The sequence below is a fragment of the Anopheles coluzzii genome, chromosome 2 (assembly GCF_943734685.1).
Source record: "Anopheles coluzzii chromosome 2, AcolN3, whole genome shotgun sequence".
Taxonomy (NCBI): domain Eukaryota; kingdom Metazoa; phylum Arthropoda; class Insecta; order Diptera; family Culicidae; genus Anopheles; species Anopheles coluzzii.
This window is the reverse complement of record NC_064670.1, coordinates 109,943,341-109,960,970: the sequence shown is the minus strand read 5'-3', so window position 1 is coordinate 109,960,970 and position 17,630 is coordinate 109,943,341. Positions and strand designations below refer to the sequence as shown.

The window sequence follows — 17,630 nt, the reverse complement described above, 5'->3', positions numbered from 1 at the left end:
TGTCCTTGTTCCATTTTCTATCTCTCTGTTTCCTCGTATCTCTCTTCTTTCCCCACCCCACCCTACCCCGTTGTGTCTTCAACAGGTGAAAGTAAGCTTTGCCAAAAACACCATCATCACCAATTCTCACCCACCAAACGCGAGGAAAACACCGCCCAAGCTGATCCTAACGCAACCGCCCGAATCGCTCCTGGCGGATGGACCGGCAACGCCAACGGCCACCACCGGCGCTGTTGGACCGCTGCCGGTCGCCATGATGACATCGACACCGCTCACCAATGGGCTGCGGTCGCGCGGCCCACGGCAAGTGTCCTGGGGCCCGCCGCCACCGCCCGCACTGATTAGCGCCAACCCGTTGCCGTTCAAAATCGACGAAACGCCCGAATCGCCGGCGTAGCTCCCTTTTTACGATCCACCTCCTCAACAACTCCTCTATTTTATCTGTATGTTTGTGTGCTGTGTGTGAATGTATGTGTGGGTGTACGTTTGTGTGATTTAATTTGTGCGTGTTGGAATGTGCGCGCGGTCATTACTGGGCATTACTGTATCTGTGTTGGATGTGCTGCGCTGTGCTTGCGCCGGCGAACGGTACACGGCTCTCTATGTGTATGTTGTGTGTGTGAGTGTGTTTGTATACAATGGGTGGTAGGCAACTGGACAACGAGCTAGGACATTCCCAAACTGTGTCTATCTCTCGTTTGTACCCTTAAGTGTCACACGTCGATGGTCGATTTATAAGGTAACGCGTGCGCAATTGTAAAGTTCTCACTGTTCTCACTGTAAAAAGGATTTAGGCCTATCCAACCATTTTTTATCCTCTCTCTCTCTCTCTCTATCTCAACCCTAGCTACCTAAAACAGCCAACTAGGCGACTCCTTCTGACTGCGTAAATAAAGTAATTTGATAAATCGACTTCTCCTCGTTCCTGTCTTCTCTACAGTAAAGCACTCTACGACCCTTTTTTTAAAGATTCAATGTAACTAAAAACGAGTGTCCCTTTTCTCCGTTGTTGCACTGTACACGGTGTAGTGTGTCCCTCAATCGCCGCATACGTCTCCACTATTCATGCCTCCCCCCCTTCGCTCGCTTTGCGTACGCCACACACGCACACTTCTCATTCTCGCTCATATGTGCTCGCACACCTTGCTCTAGGATGGTGGAGTAGTACTACACCGCACACAGCAGACCACACTGTCGCCAACGCCGCCGCCAAGGGTAGTAGTCCGCAACCCGGATCGCAATGTAGCACCATCATCATCTTCCTTCGCTTACGCCGGGCCGCCACCGGACGAGGCGGTAGTGGTGAAACTGCTTGCAAGTAATGCTTCTGCCGATGGTGCTACTACTGTTCCAGCTGTCGATGCTGCTGATGGAGTGGTCATCCCCCCGGCGTCTTCTACTCACGCTTGTCAGCTCGATCTTGCAGGTGCCGCCGCAGCCGGAGCAGAGCAGCCCGGAAGGGACGGAGAGCCGCCTCTAAAGCCGAAGCCCTCGCTGCGCCTCAAGTACCGGAAGCAGGCGCCGATCTATCTCGGCCCCGACCGGCGCCAGTACGCCAACCCGATCAGCTACCTCGGTGGACCGCGGTACGATCTTGCCAAGCGCAGCTCGGTCGCTTCTAGTCAGGGCGATAGCGTTACTAGCCTCAATTCGATCCTGTCCTTAGATTAGTGGTAGCGCTCATGACAATGGGCCAATGACGCGGGCGGTGGCGCCCTCCGTCTTCTACGCCAAAAGTTAGTCGTGAAAATGAGGGAAGAAAAGAGAAAAATAAATCGAATAAATTAATGACAAAATTCACCAGCTCAATGTTCAATGCTTTAAAACCATAAAATATCCGAAATTTGATGGCGCTTGATTTTCTTTCACTGTAAAAATAAAAAGAAATAAATACAATGATGGTTGAGTTTGGAAAGTTCGCAAATTCGCGTGTATGTCGGTATGTGTACTCTTCGTCTCCCCTGCTCTGTGTCTCTTTGCGTATTTACTTGGTAATACTTCCTCTTCCTTTGCAACAAGTAGGACCCCGCGTCGACGGCGGCTTCTTGTCACAATTTCTTAGTGTTTACACGCTATACACACCCACACACAGTTCACATAGCTCTTTCTACGCCTTTTCGCCATAAGTCTGACAATTGGTTTTTTTGTATATCCTAATATGCTAAAGTGTGTTTGTTTTTTTTGTTTTTTTTGTATCGTTATCGGGTTTTTTTAATTCATGTCGGAACCCTGTGCTCAAATTCCTTTAGTTGATGTGTGGCAGCTTACACTGACTGCCCTCCTGGGCCTTACCATATAGTATATGATACGTGGATTCTTCGCAATGCGAATCTGCCTTCTTTTGCTCCCTCCCCTGTCTCTTCCGTTTGTTGGTTTGTAGTTTAAATATGTTTCCAAGTTTCGTTACTTTCTTCTCGTGCATTATCCTAATGTACAATTTGAAGAATAGCGAGTACCAACGAGCGTCAAATAGCGTACACCTTGAGAGTAGCGAATTAAAATAAATCTTGAATTGTGTTGTACCACGTGCTTTTGTCCGGATATTTTGAAAGCGTTCTTCTTCCACTGCAAGGAAAAGAGCTTATTCCTTTAATGCAAAAACGAGCTAACGAAAACAAGGTTTGATGTATAAATTACAGGATATCAATTAAAGAATGTAAAAAAAAAAATAAAACTTGTCTGTGCATCACTTACGGCCAGCTATTGAGATTAATTGTGCTATCCTTTACCCTGTGCATTCCCCTGCCTGCGGCCGATTCTAATTGGTTTTTGCATCCTAACTGGTTTTGTAGTGTCTTCACCTTCTCTAATGAGTTAGTTTGTTGCTGTTTGTGTCACGATTTGTGGGATTTTAGGAAGGAAAAAATCGTTTCTTTGAAATGGAGAGTTGTAGCTTCCTTTTTCATCTTTTGTATCTGTTTACAAGGGTTTGTTGCCTATGATTTTTTTTTCTTCCTGTTGTTTCTATCGTCCTTCCTGAGATCAGTAGAGTATAATTGCATTCGACACTCATGCTCCCCCCATTCTGATTTTGTATTGGTTTGTAAGCTTTTCCCGTTGTTTCGCTTATTCGATCACACCACTTATCGCCCTCCCAAAAAACGCGTTAAAAAATATTCCGAAGTTTAGTTAAACAAATAAACTACATCCCCACCATCACGCCATTCACGCGCAAACACGATGTGTGCTGAGAATCCACAGGATTTCGCACCTTCCTCCTGTACCGGGCCATCGAGTGCAAAAATGCAACAACAAAAAAACAAACGTTTAACTTAAACCGTACTTTACAACTACACTGCACCACCGCCGAAAGTCAAAGTAGTGTTAGACGGGAACGGCGGTAGAGTTATTACGGTGGCGGAGGTTGCTGCTGCTTGCGAAAGGAGGAGAGCGTGGATCATGCAACGCCCGTCGTTTCCTTCTTGGCCGGTTCCTCAGTCGTTTTGGTTTCCTCCTTGTCGCCGCTGGTGTCCACTGGAAAGGGGGAAGAGAACGTCGTTAATAACATTTATCCATTTAATTCAAGCACACAAAAAAGGGAAGATCTTCAAAATGATTTAAAAGAAATCCAATAACTTACTTTTCGCCTCCTTCTCGTCCTTCACCTCCTCCGCCTTGCCGTCTTTCTCTATGCGGGGCCGCTTACGGGACTGCTGCTGCCCTGCCCCCTGCCCACCCTTGAACGACCGGTTATCCCTTCGGCCCCCTTCGCCCTCGTCCTCCGAGTCAGAAAACTCGTTGTCCGGCACTATCCGCTTGTCCTTGTCCTGCTGCGGCAGTCGCTCGTCCTTGTCCACCTTATCCTCGTCCTCCGACTCGTCGTTGATCGCGTCCTCCGGGATCGGCTGCACCTGTACGCCCGGCGCGTGGGGCAGCATGCGCAAATTCTCGAACAGCCGGTTCTTAATCTTCTCCAGATACTCGGTCGTGTTCTGGTTCGACATGTTGCTCGGGCTGATGTGCAGCTTAAAGTCGGGCCCGAAGTACTCGAAGTAGTCGTTGTACGGCAGCTCGTTCGCGATCTCCACCCCGAGCGCGACCGACGTTTCGTACGTCCAGCAGCGGGACACGTTGCGGATCGTGTAGCCGCCACCGCCCACCATCAGGAACGGCAGGTTGTACTTCTTCACGAACTCCACACACTTGCCGTGCCCCTTGACCGTCAGGTTGAAGCAGCCGAGCCGATCGCCGGTCAGCGAGTCCGCCCCGCACTGCAGCACCACCGCCGACGGCTGGAACGTTTCCATCACCTTCGAGATGATCGGCACGAAGATCGAATCGTACGACTCGTCGTCCATGCCGTCCCGCAGCGGAATGTTGACCGCGTAGTACTTGCCCCGGCCGGCCCCAATGTCGCGCAGGTCGCCCGTGCCGGGGAAGTACTCGCCGTACTTGTGGAAGCTGACCGTCATGACGCGATCGGTCGTGTAGAACGCTTCCTCCACCCCGTCCCCATGGTGCACGTCGATGTCGATGTACAGCACGCGCTGGTGGTACTTGAGCAGCTCCAGTATGCCGAGCACGATGTCGTTCACGTAGCAGAACCCGGACGCTTCCGACTTTTTCGCGTGATGCAAACCGCCGCCCCAGTTGATGCAGATTTCCGACGCCTGCTTGTTGAGCTTGACCGCAGCCGCGACCGATCCGCCCGCCGACAGCTGGCAGAACTCGTACAGCCCATCAAACACGGGACAATCCTCACCGACGTTGACTGAGGGAAGGAGCGGGCGGGGAACGATTTCAATTAGAGTGTTCAGCTTCTACAGGGGGGAATCATTGTAAACTTACATCGCTGCATGTGTTTGTTGTACTCGGACATGTTGTCCGGACGGATCGAGCGTAGGAACCGGATGTAATCGTCCGAGTGGAACTTTGTCATCTCGTCCGCCGTCGCCTTGTGTGGACGCTGGGGGATGAAGGTAAAAAGAACGCCAAATAAGTCTATTGCAGTCCGAGACCATTATAAACAAGATGCTTACATAAATTTCCATCTTCCGGTACAGGCCATAGTTGAGCAGCAGGTTGTGCGTCATACGTATGCGGTGCGGCTTCATCGGATGTCCCTGGCCATAGTAGTAATTGCCAATATCACCTACAAGGTACAGAAGTATATCACAATTAGTTCAACGAAATGGCAAAAAACAAGCATTCTTTGTTCTGTTATCAAGCAACAACCTCTTGAGGTTAGAAGTTCGCTTTAATTGCTTTACGCCGCATGTGGAGGGTGATGCTTGCTTTTTTCAGTTTCCAAAATTTAGCACCACTGTAACCTAGCGAACACTCCATCTTGACGACCGTAGTGCGATGCCGCTCAAAAACTCGACACCAGCTCACACATACACACGCGCGCGCATCCGCCCGCTTTACGGGCGATCGCACGCATACACACGGACGCGCGCTCGCACAAAAGCATCTGGCTGTTTATAGTACGGTTGTGCGCAAGTGTTCGCTAGGTGACGGTGGTCGTAAATTTTGAAAACGATTGAACCGGTCCGCTTGCACCGCGGCGCCGTGGTCACCGGGGTGTGAAAAATGCCGCTGAAAATCACTTTACTCACTGTCGTAGTAGTAGCAGACGCGTTTCTTGCTGTGTGACTGCATGTTTTTTTGTTGTTTGCTACGCTTTTATTCGACGGAAAACGATGGCTTGGTCAACTCGATTGGCAGTGCGTCCGTCCGTGGGGATTGTTGCTGTGGCGTTGTGGGTATCGTTTTACAGCCACACGAAAGATCGGTAACTGGCTGTGTGTAGAACTGGCGATTACACTTTAAATTACTACCCTACCGTATCTTTTTCCACGTGTGAAAAGGATTTTAAAACGAAACACATCAACTCACAGCAAGCACACGGCGCGGTACGTGCACACACTTTGGAGTTTTAATTCAGACTAATTCGAGAGAAAGAGCACACCGATCCGCACTCATTCGCTCGCAGCAACCCCACGTCATCGGGAAGAATGAGAGAGAGAGCGAATACGATGTTTGGGTGAAGACGTTGTTTTTTTCTCACTCACTCGCTCGCTCTGTTTGGCTAGCGCGAGAGCGAAATGGGGTAACAACAGAGGGAGATGCCTCGCTCTCACTTTCGTCGTTGGATGAGCATTTGATAATGTTTTCTCTTTCTAACCACAGAGGGAATTCCGAAGTACAGCTGAATAGCGTGTCGTGCGCGGCTGTGTGTTTGCCGGTTCAAACCCTTGAGAAGGCTGCGGTCAGAAGGTGCGATTTTGGAATTAAAAATTATATTCAGTTATTCTTAATTTGCTTAACACTTCCAATAGGGTTGACATGAAATATTGGTTTGAGACCTTGCAGCAATACTGACGGAAAATCTCTAAAACTCGTTTTTAACAATATAAAAACTCCAAGAATTGCCTAAGAAAGGCTTTAGCCATGCTCAACTAGCATTTGATTCTTATTTATACTTGCAAAGGTAATTTATTTTACAGAAACAATCATAATGAATGGAAATAGTCTATTTTGCTATCACAGTCCTAATGGAGTCATTCTGATTGGTTGGTTTGCAATAAATCTGATGGCAACTAAAAATAATCAACCTACAGGGTTTGCGATGGTTTGATAAAACATTATTGAAAAATATTTGTTAGATTAGTTAAAATTGTTGGATAAGTGCCACTTATCCGATTCTATTTTTCAAGCAACTGTAGAACCGACTTGATTTAAATTAAAATTAACTCAGAACTTTTTAACAGGTGAAATATCTATCAAGTAACGCATCACAGCAACTACGTGATGTGCTAATAACGTGTGCAAAAACGCAACTAAATCCATTGAAGAACTTCAATATCAAGCATTTCATTAATTTTCGGTCGACAGTTCATCTTTTCTTTCCATTTGGGAATGTTTCGCTTACAAAGATTCTCCGGAGCGAATGTTGTATCTTTCCCAACCCTTTCAAATTGTTAAATACAGTGGAGCGCCGTTTATACGGGTACCTTTTATTCGGCTTTCGGTTTATCCGTGCTGTTGAGAAATGACAGTTCAATACAAAGGTGACATTGCGTTATGAGGAGGATATTTGAAAAAGCGGTTATAAGAGCATATTGTCCTAACAAAAAAACACTATAATTCATGGCAAATTTCAAATGTTCTCATTGGAAAAACATTTAAAACAAGTTAATAAAAACTGGTTTATTTTTATCAAAAAATATGTAAAATTTCCGAAACCTAACCAGGAGTTGGTGATCATATATATCATTATCCGTGACTCATTATCCGTGTTATTCGCATATCCCAGTGAGGTACAGTCCCGATGATTCCGGATAAACGGCGCTCCACTGCATTTTATTTCGCGATATCCTGTTTAGCCGCACGGTATTTCTACTTTATTAAATTTTAACTGTACACGTATAATTCATGTGCATTGAAGCTGAACAAAACTCTCATCAGCCATTATGTTTAAAATCGATGTTTCTGTACTTGCAAATCACCACACACTCTGTATAATTTTGACCGCTTTTTACTAATGCAAAATATTTTTTTCCATACTATTTTGCGCGATCACTTTTAAGAAAAACTGGCTTGAACTATCCAATCTGTCCTTGACTATCCAATATCTGATCAGTTTAGTACTAGCGTTAAACAAATGTTTAGATTTAGAATTTCGTTAAGGCCGGGCTACATTGATCGTACTCCGTAGTGCAATTTCGATTTTCACTAGCGCATCTGGAGGAGGCTGGAGGAAGCTTTTTTTGGTCGTCAAGGGGCCTTTACGTTTTGAAATAATTTTAGTTGTTTGGGATATTTAAATTTTTTATTCTGGTCAGGTAATTTAGACGTTACTTAAGCTGGCTTATCTGACCGTCATTGTCAATTTCATTAGCATTTTTAGCACAACATGAATGCATTTAGTACAGTTTTAAACTTTATTTTCATGATGGAAATTCGATTGCAGCCACAGTTGTGATGTGTTCGGTGCAACATCCTGTGTTTTACTTGAGTCACTAAATAAAAACATACATTTTAGCACTATCTAACAACTCGAAACAACTTATCCCCGCTTGCGACCTGGACTGTGCCAGTGCGCTTCAAAATGTTCGTTGGGTGCTTAGTCCTCTCTCGCTACGCAACGGGTTGTCGCGAGTAACCGTGTGCGAGCTGCTCTCGCTCTTGGATCAGTCTGAATTCAGAGTTGAAAGTGTTTGCACGTTTCTGTCCGTGTCGTGCCCATCGCTCGCGTTGGTGTGTTTTGTTTGAAAAATCCCAATAGCTGAGTGAAAAACGCTACAAAATATGGTGAATAGTTGTGATTCAATAGTATAAAAGTTTACAGAAAGCGTACAGGAAATCGGTACGTCTGCGGGTTTCCCTTGCTAGCCTCACGCAGTGCGGGGGTCCAGTGCATTGGCTAGATGGAGTGTAAGCTAAGCTGTAGCAGTTGAAAAAAAGGGTGATTTGTTGGGGTAATTTTTTTTCGGTGCAATCAAAGAAAGAAAAAACTGCCCCGGAAAAACTACCCCGCCGCTGTTTCAGTGTATTTAGTGTGTACTGTTTTGCTGGCGAAGTAACGAAGCGGTCTTATCGGTGCAATGGCCTCCGCTAATCAATTGAACGAGAACCGAGGAAAACGGAAGAACCGAAATTAGGATTCTAATTTGATCGTTTAATTTACCCCCTGTCACTGTGTGCGTGTCTGTGTGTGTGTGTGCGCGTGACTGTTGGATGTGTGTGGCGTTGCTGCAGCAACCGACACACAGCAAACGGCGAACGGCAAAGGCAAAGCCAAATTTCGGGCAAGAAAGCGCTTGTGTGAGTGCGTGCGCGCAGGACCACGGGTGGTATCCTTTTTCGGATGCGTAAAGTGTGTACGAAAGTGTGCGTGTACCAAACAGCATACTCTGTACAGGCATAAGTGCGTGTGCGTACTCCGTTTTTTTGTTCGGGGGTGTGTGCAGCAGTGCAGCAGCAAATCGATTAAAAGTGAAACAATTGCAGTTTTATAACGTTACATTCGCTTTTAAACGCCGAAAGAATTAAAACAAGACAAAAATTAAACTCACATCAACCACTCTCACACAGCCACACTAGAGGCGCATCCTTGTTCGGCGAGAAGGGAAAGGTAGAGATGCCTCCTTTTCCGGTGAAAAACGAACAACACACAAAGCAATGGCGTGTTTGCTGGTGCGCATGTATGGGTGGCGGTGCATATGTGTGTGTGGGTGTGTGCGAGTATCGAGTATGTATGTGCCGTACCGTCTGGGCGTTTTAAAACAAAACAAACGCAGCAAACATGGCACAACGGACCGAACAGGCGGAGGGTGGCGGCGGCAGCAGGAGGAGGTTCCTTAGCTCAGGCCAGGGAACCCCGGGGATTCCTGGCAAAGCAGCGCGGTGTGCGTGTGTGTGCGTGGTCGGGCAACAAACGCATACCCGACAACAGTTGCCGTTGACAGCCGTCACAGAAGAAAAGTTGGGCGAAGGGTTTTCTTTTTTGAGGAAGGAAGAAAAGACGGCTGAAAGTTATCGTGACTGAAAATTGAAATATTTTGTTTTTTCTAAAAGTTAGCTTCAATTTTTTTTACATTAAATTTGATGGGGAATAGATTATTATGCTTTCTTAAATTTGTGAAACTTATTATATAGATTTTTTATAATTAACAATTAAGGCCAAAAAAATCAGATAATTCAATGCAATCCAAAATTTTATTCATTGCCCATTCTCACCGTTTGATAGAACAATGTCCAATCTATAAACACACCACTTGAGTGGCTATTTTTATGCGCACTGCTCTGTAAAAATGCAGTTCGTGCGTGCTTTTCACATTCGATGTTTTGTTCTCCACCCGGAAAGGGGAGGAGAGAAACAGGGCACATATTTTTCCTTCTCCCTCTCTCACTCCCTTCTCGTTCTGTAACATGCAAATCCAAATGCCCCGGTATTTACCATGCTTGCGTCCGTGCGTGCGTGCTTGTGCTCGTGTCGGGTAATGTTGTTATGCTGCTGCTGCTGCTGCTGCTGCTGCTGCTGCGTGTAGCAATATTGGGCGATGATGAGAGCATCACCAAGCAACACCCAAATAGCAACCGGGAAAAGGCAAAGCGGCCCCGGCCTTTAGCGCTTGAGTGTGTGTGGCTGTGTGGCTGTGGCGAATCAAAGCAGGCGGCAACTATTTTCATTGTTCTGCACACTTGACAATTTTCACGAGAGTTAGGAATGGACGTAATATTTAGAAAAATGAAACAATATTTGGATTTTTTAAAAACAATTTTTAATCTAACAATACCCTACATTCCCAAACGGTGTCCCCACACAACACACAAAGACACGCTCACGCACACGCACACTCCATCACGTGCCCTCACTTTTCCGACCGAAGGAAGAAAAGGACGATAAATGCGCCATGGCGGCGGCGCTTCATCAAAAGCCTGCCGGGGAGTAAGACGGGGTGGGGGGGGGGGGGGGGGCATGAGCCCCGTTGGAGGGAAGTGTAACAACACCCATACAACTGCAACCTCTTCCGGGAGTAGTACGAGCGCGCTAGGGATTGGAAGGTTTTGGGGGGAAGTATGCTTTGTGTGCTGCGTTTGGCCGCTAGTGTTGGTGTTTCTTTGACTGTATTTGTGGGTGTGTGTATTATTCCCATTTCCGTGATGGAGGAGATGGAGGAGGAAAGGCACTGGGAAGGGATATAAACAGGAAGTAACGCAATGCTTCACAAATACCACGAGGTTCTCGGCAGCGACAGGAGAGAACCTTCCGTTTTGGACGTTATTTTAAAATTTGTCACTGGAGAAGTCAGTATTTTTTCTTATTATTCATTAAAAGTCTTCATTAAAAGTATGCCATACAAATTCAAGGAATTGCTGATTTGCTTAATATCGGTTAAATTAATTACGGTTATTGTAACAAGATTAAACGATCAATTTAAATAATACAAAAAAAGAATAATTGAGTCGACTTCTATCGCAATTTATGCAAAAACGGTTTAGTTATGATGAAGGACCTAACATAAAAAAAAGATAGTTTCTAGTTGCTAAATCATGTTAAGTATGCTACCGAAAGTACGTTAACATACAAATTAAATAATATCGCTTAGAAAACTAGGAAATCGTTCTATTCAAATAATTCATTGATCGTGGAAAAAACAATAAAAGAAATGTGTGGAAAACTATTTATATATTAGGGTCGTACCAACGGTCTAAGTCCCCTTGTCGTATTGCATAGTTGATTTCACTATCTTCTCCCCTTCATGTTTTAAACACAGCGCAAAGAGAGTAAAGAATTTCCAATTTTGCATGGTACAACAACATTCCGCATGTTCAAACCCTTCAACTACACATTCAAACCGGGGTGGAACGAAGGATCAAGAATTTGTAATGCTCCTGCCGGCCATAGCAATAGTTTTGCTAGACGTGGGAAGAATTTGGTTAAAAAGAATATAAGTTTCCTTATTCAATATCTTGTTTTTTGTTGCTTGTTTGGTGTTTACTCGCAAAGCGTACAGAGGAAATTCTCCGCTAAGTTGTAGTAACTTCAAGTGCTGTTGCTGCAGTTTCGCCGTTTCTTGGTGCAGTCTCGCTTTTCCTGCATTAATGTGGTACTGGTTAATTTACTACTATCCTTTTGCCGCTCCTTTTCTTCTACAGTGCAGTGTTGTGGTGCAGAAGTGCAGTGGAAAGTAAGAGAAAATATGTACAAAATTCGTGTTACTATATTTCTGAAGGTGTGTGAGTGTGCGTGGCGTGTGTTTTTGTGCAAATAAAATAGAAGTGAGTGTGGAAAATTTCCTCAAAAAAAAAAAAGAGCGCTCAGACGTCGTCTCAGTTGTGCTTGTGTGTGCGCTTGTGTGTGTGGGTGCGTGTAGGTGGGTGAATTTTTGGCCCGAGTTTGGATGAAAAGTTAAAGAGCTGCACGGTAGAACGGTTTACCCAGCGTGTGGAGGAAGAGAGGAGTCTAGCGGGGCTGCATATCATCAAACTCTCTCGATAAGTGGAGTTAGGTTTTTCCTACGAAATTGGATTATCGGATCGGTTGGCCGCATCTTTGCAACAAAATTTAAAGAAAGGTAAGCAAAAATGATATTTATTATTTTTATTCTTAGTCATTGTCATTTTTGGACGAATTCTGAGATGTTTGGGCGAGTCATGCGTGATTTGCTGCTACTATCTCGCTATCGTTTAGCAAATATTTGCTAGTTTTATGTGTTTGTGGTTTAATATCTTCGGCAAATATTACTCATTGCATGGGGATTTTGAAAGGGTGGCGCCTTTTTAAGGTTAATCAATAGTGTATAAACCTTTTTCCTTACCCCATGTTTTAGTTCTTAAACACGCCAGAACACGTTATTCAATTTGTAGAAAGGAGCGACACATATCTGCGATAGGAAGTGGTAATACATTTGCATTAGTCATGTAAAATGTTCTGGCAATTTCAGTGTGATTCCTGGGATTTTGAAGATTTGGACAATATTTAGCCTTTGCAAACTTGATTATGTTGTTTACTTCTTTCCAGGAAATTGATTATTAATGTTTTTTTCGAGCATGAATTTGATTTGGATTAACGTTTAGAGCGGTTTCTAACAGTCATCCCGATAGGCATATGGAAAGAAACGCTCTCTGGGCCTCGTTCGCCTACACGCATGCGTTTTTGTTTACCGTTTGCCCTTCCTCTCCGGTTGACTCATGGCGAGCTCCAGGGTGTAGGGTGAAGTTTTTGGAAGTTTTTCGAGTGGCTTTTCGAGATTCTTACAATGGACAACTGTATTTGATGTCCTCGTACGCTTTACGTAAAAATTGTGGAGAATAATATTAGATTAAGAAGTTAGAAGTACTTTGGAATTTTCAGACATTCAATATTTGTCTCAAATTCGGTATCACTTTGCACAAAAAACTTTCAAAATTTTACTGCGTAATATCTGGGAACATATTGCATTTTGTTTTTTATGGTTTTTATGAAGAATTATTCTTGTTCAAATTTCGCTCCTCCATCGATAAAACATTAGTGAACCAGTTTTGGTTGGGGCCTAACGAACATTCCTACAAGTCCTCGTACGTAGCATTTTTGACATACCAACATACCAAAACGGCCGTCACCTTTCGAAGCCCGAAAAACCCCTTGCTCGACGATTACGGCACCACAGAACAGAACTTTTCGTCTTGCCGAAGGTACCGCCGAAGCATGGAATAAAATTTTCTTCTGCATACCGCTACTTCTGCTGCTAAGGTTCTTGGGACGTGTATTTGACAAGTCGCCGGTGGACAGAGCAGTGCCAGTGTAGTTTGGGGAAAAAAGCGAAGAGGTCGACCGGCAAACAGCAGCAGCAGCACCTCAGCAAACATTAGCAGCAACGGAAAAGGATGGTAGTTGAGAGGAGTATGCCTGCCTGCAGATGATGTCATTCCGGCCTGTCATAGACGTTTGACCAGCCGGACCTTTAGATAGGCATTTGGAGAAGAGGAGCTTTGATGGGGTGAAGGTAGCAATAGAAGCAGCAACAGCAAACATGGGGTAGGATCCTCAGCTTAAAGTGTGTTTGTTTGGCTGTGGTTGTTCTAACTCATCTTACAAAGTTGGGCTCTTAGAGGTTGCATTTAGTTGGCTTGCGTTAAAGTTTACTAAACTGTTTTTTTGTGTGTGTCTTCGGATGTTCTTCATAATACTGCGAGAAGAAGTAACAAAGTCAAAATAGATAAGGGACATACTGGGCAATGTTAATTATTAACAGATATTTAATTAATTAACATTCTGCGCTTAAAAAGGATGTCGGCCTTGGTCTGCCATTAAACCCCCTTTTGGTCCTGGCTATCTGTGACAGAGTATAACGTGTATCCTAACAAAGGCATGATTGCTAGTCTTATGGATATTATTAGAGATTGGAGAAGAAAATCAATAACATTTAACGCAAACAAAAAGTATCTGATCTAAAGACATACATTTTAGTACAAATGTTTTGGTGCCGTGACTAGGATTTGCATCGGTACATCGGTTGTGGAGTACATCTCAATTACTCAAGATTAAAACGTTGGTGCCGTGACTAGGATACCAATACCAAATCCTTTGCGTAACATGCAAACTCATTCATTTAACCATTCTAACAAAATGTGGTGCCGTGACCAGGATTTCTTTGATTTCCGCTTCAATCGCGTTTTCAGTTAGCTGCTGTTAAAAGCATTGATAAATGGTGAAAATTTCACTACCATATCACCCGTAAAGAATCTACGTTAGCGAAAAGGTGTAAAAAGGGGTAAAAGCTTCTGTGCCTAGCGTGCCTTACCCAATTCTGTACAAGAAAACGTTTCTCGCGCGGCCTCACTCATCGCTCTTCAACAAAGCGATTGTATCGTGACGGAATTCTTTTTTTTTTCTTTTTTTGATACTGAGATTTGTGCGCACCACCGTAATTTCATCGCCACGTTAGAGGGAGGGTGAAAAGAAAGAAAGAAACCCTCCAAACGCCTAAAAGCGACTAAAACCCATTTTCGGGGTCGGGTTAAAAGAAATTGTGAAAAGATTATGTTGTTTGATAACTTCGAGCGAGAGCCAACCAAAACGAAAAAAGGGAAATGTTTTCTTTGACCGTGATACGCGCGCGTGTGATGTGTTTTTGTCGTCATTTAACATGCTACTATCATCCCCAGCAGAAGAGGACAAAAAGGGCGTTAAGAACATCATTTTGAAGCCGCCGTGTGCGAGATGAAAGTGAAGTTTTCGGTCTCGTGGCTTTTTGTGTGTGTACAGTCAAAAATACGCAAACCGACACCGTCGCCGTCGCGGGGACGACCCGATAGTACCCTCTCCTCAGCCCAGGCGACGAAGACGACAAAAACACACCTTTTGGGGCGAAGAACGTGTGCACGAGCCCCAGAACAAACGAACCCCAAAATTCTTCACAAACCACACCATGTGCGCTACAGTAGGTGCCGCTATGTTCTGTTCCTCGCTAGTCGGACGGGGTTGATATGGTGGAAGATATGTTTCATGGTTGCGTTGCGTTTGGTGGGATCGTGTTTAGCGTTCTTCTCTTCATCTTGTGCGTGCGCGTATTTTGTGTTGTATTGTGGAACATTTGGTCGCGGTCGTCGTCGTGGTGGTGTCATCTCCTCTTATCGTTTGTTATTGTTTTGCCTCACAAAATGCTCTGCTCCGGCGAGCCCGCGAATGCCGAAGGCACATTCGGATGGAGGGCGCGCACTCTCTGACACTTCAAACGTAAGCGTTTCCAATGCTTCTTTTGCTTGGCCGCTGTTCGATTCGATTCATCTCTCTCGCTCTCTGCTGTCCGCGGAATTTCTTAGCATGGGGGCAGCTAGCAGTGAGTGATTTCTTTCCCGTATAACACATCTCTGTGTGATGTGTAGAAACTCTTTTTTTTATTTGTATGTTACTGTTGATCGATCGGTCAGACACAGTTCGTCCCCCCCTGGAAGGATTTTACGTCTTCAAGTTGGGGCCTCACTCGTCAAGCAGGCAGACACACGATCACGGACAGCAGCTGATCGCTGACCGGTTTTTCGATCTTTTCGTCCGTTTTGTTTTTGTACCCTTTTTCTCCACAACGTGTGTCTTACGTTCATCTCCACGAGTTGGGGCTCGGAACAAATTAACCCCTTTCGTTCGTTCGTTCGCGGAGCAACGAATCGGATTGAAACTGCGACCTCCAGGCCCTCTCTATCGATAGGGAATGGGTATCGAATTTCACCGCCGCACGATCCATGGTCTCTTGCAAGATTGTGTGTGTATGTGTTTTTTCTTGCTCTCTCCCTTAAACCATTAAAAGCGATTTGATGACATATTCAGATTTCAGTCCGTTTGGAATGGTTCAGTTTTTTTATCGATTTCAGTTTTTTCATGCTTCTCTGGGCTTCTTTCTTTCTTTTCTGTTTGGTTTTAGCCGGCACTGAATGCTTCTATCTAAAAATCAATTTGTCGAAATGATCAATGTGGGTTTTCAACGCTACCGAAACCAAACACCGCAATTTGTGCGGTTCAGCTGCCGGTGTTTTGTTTGAAACGGGTCGTTTTTTATTTTGCAAATGTGTCAAATGTGAGCGGGTAAGGTCGGAGGCTATTTCCAGTGTCTTTTTTTGTGTGTAAAACAACATGTTTTATTAGATTGAACGTCTCTCTTAGTTACAATACTATTTATACAACAAAATAGTGTCACGGTACACTTTGTGTCATATTTCAGTTTAATTTTAACATTGAAATTGGTACAAAATCCGGTGAAATGATTTCATGCTTTATCTTACTACGACTTTTAGATATGGCATAGTCTGGCAATTAAATAAGAGATCTTCTAATCTTAAACAACATTTTATGTACAGTAAATGAACTTGATTGCAATACCTTTATAGTTATGATCAGTGCTGCAAAATGTCACTTCTTCTTCTTCTTCTTCTTCTTCTTCTTCTTCTTCTTCTTCTTCTTCTTCTTCTTCTTCTTCGTCTTCTTCTTCTTCTTCTTCTTTGACACAACAACCGCTGTCGGTCAACGCCTGCCAGTACCCACTAGTGCAATGAGCTTGGCTTTCAGTGACTTATTGTTACCATAGCAGGATAGTCAGTCCTACGTATGGGGGCACGGTCTATTCGGGACTTGAACCCATGACGGGCATGTTGTTACGTCGTACGAATTGACGACTGTATCACCAGACCGGCCCAAAATGTCACTATCGATGTCATAAAAAAATCTGACTGAAACAAAAACCATATCAGTGTCACTTACTCAATTGTGATAATCAGAGGTGATACTCAGAACGGTTGGTGTGACTAATACATGCTCATGACATGTTTGCGACCATCGCTTGGTCAGTCACTATTTCTCGACTTTTTTTTTGTTGCTGTGATCAGTTTTGCAAAATGTCACTGACATAGTCATGACAAATTCCCTTCTGAAACAAAATCATGTCAGCGTCACGAGCTCTACTGTGATGATCAGAGCCGAGCCTCAAACAGTTGGTGCGACCATCACATGCTTGGTGACATTGTGTAGGCCAACATTTGGTCAGTCACTTGGTCGTGACATTTTCAGCCGGTGATCATCGCGATGGTCATGGGAGATATGCGGTGCGTGCGAGTGATTCCAAGAAACAAAATGAGCCCACGCGCCAAGTATATTCCAAGAATGTCGTGATTATCGCCGACAAAAATGTCGTGACCAAGTGAGTGACCAAGAGTTGGGTGCAAATCAAAATGTCACCAAGCATGTGATCGATTCTGCAACTGTTTGAGTATAGTCACTGATCATCTCAGTTGTGTACGTGATCTGAGCTTCGTTTCAGTCATGAAACAGTGGCATTTGGCAGCACTGTTCACAGGCAGAAAAAAATCATGATTATGCTTGCGGCATTTAGCTAAGCTTGTCACTCATAGTATCGCGTTAGACTCAAGAATTCATGACGCACTTTTATTGACTATCAGCAATGAGCATCAAGCTACCACGGATATGTTCAGTGTTTTCGTTGATGAAAATCTCGTGATACTCATGACATTTTGCAGCACTAGTTATGATATTGTATTTGTTAAGTGATATTAATTACAAAAAAAACTAAGTTTCTGCATCGCTTCACCACCAAAATACGAGTGGTTTAAATGTATACATAATATTGAATGTATCAGCAGAGTGCTGAAAACAAGAGTGAGCAGTATTTACTCCGCATCTAACTCAAATT

General features: G+C 44.4%; 3 protein-coding genes across 14 annotated transcripts in view; 2 read left to right on the top strand and 1 right to left on the bottom strand.

Annotated features, from left to right (window-relative positions):
• Positions 1–1,803, top strand: part of LOC120953181 (axotactin) — a 46,129-nt gene extending 44,326 nt beyond the window's left edge. For 7 of the 10 annotated variants that reach the window (XM_040372913.2, XM_040372916.2, XM_040372911.2 and 4 more), the window contains one exon: positions 1,153–1,803. In XM_040372913.2, coding sequence (XP_040228847.2) covers positions 1,153–1,671 — 519 coding nt within the window. In that variant the 3' untranslated portion in view covers positions 1,672–1,803. Of the gene's footprint in view, positions 1–85; positions 913–1,152 lie in introns of those variants that run through there. The other 3 variants (XM_040372922.2, XM_040372921.2, XM_040372920.2) reach the window with 3 other exon arrangements.
• A 99-nt stretch (positions 1,804–1,902) lies between these two features.
• LOC120953183 (histone deacetylase HDAC1) lies at positions 1,903–5,893 on the bottom strand. The gene is made up of 5 exons (XM_040372923.2): positions 5,559–5,893; positions 4,980–5,092; positions 4,789–4,906; positions 3,581–4,711; positions 1,903–3,474 (listed from the first exon to the last, which is right to left on the bottom strand). The coding sequence occupies exons 1-5, from the start codon at positions 5,599–5,601 to the stop codon at positions 3,398–3,400; spliced, it is 1,482 nt and encodes a 493-aa protein (XP_040228857.1). The 5' UTR covers positions 5,602–5,893; the 3' UTR covers positions 1,903–3,397.
• Positions 5,894–8,125: 2,232 nt separating this feature from the next.
• Positions 8,126–17,630, top strand: part of LOC120947475 (tyrosine-protein kinase Src64B) — a 69,854-nt gene continuing 60,349 nt past the window's right edge. The window contains exons 1-2 of one of the 3 annotated variants that reach the window (XM_040362834.2): positions 8,126–8,256; positions 11,608–12,026. The gene's annotated coding sequence lies outside the window, so the exon portion shown is untranslated. Of the gene's footprint in view, positions 8,380–11,607; positions 12,027–17,630 lie in introns of all 3 variants that reach the window. The other 2 variants (XM_040362835.2, XM_040362836.2) reach the window with 2 other exon arrangements.

Coding starts and splice junctions, on each gene's coding strand:
- LOC120953183 (XM_040372923.2), bottom strand. CDS start 5,601: ATGCAGTCACACAGCAAGAAACGCGTCTGCTACTACTACGACA. Junction 5,093..5,558: donor CGTCTGCTACTACTACGACA/GTGAGTAAAGTG, acceptor TGTACCTTGTAG/GTGATATTGGCAATTACTAC. Junction 4,712..4,788: donor CAACAAACACATGCAGCGAT/GTAAGTTTACAA, acceptor TCCTTCCCTCAG/TCAACGTCGGTGAGGATTGT.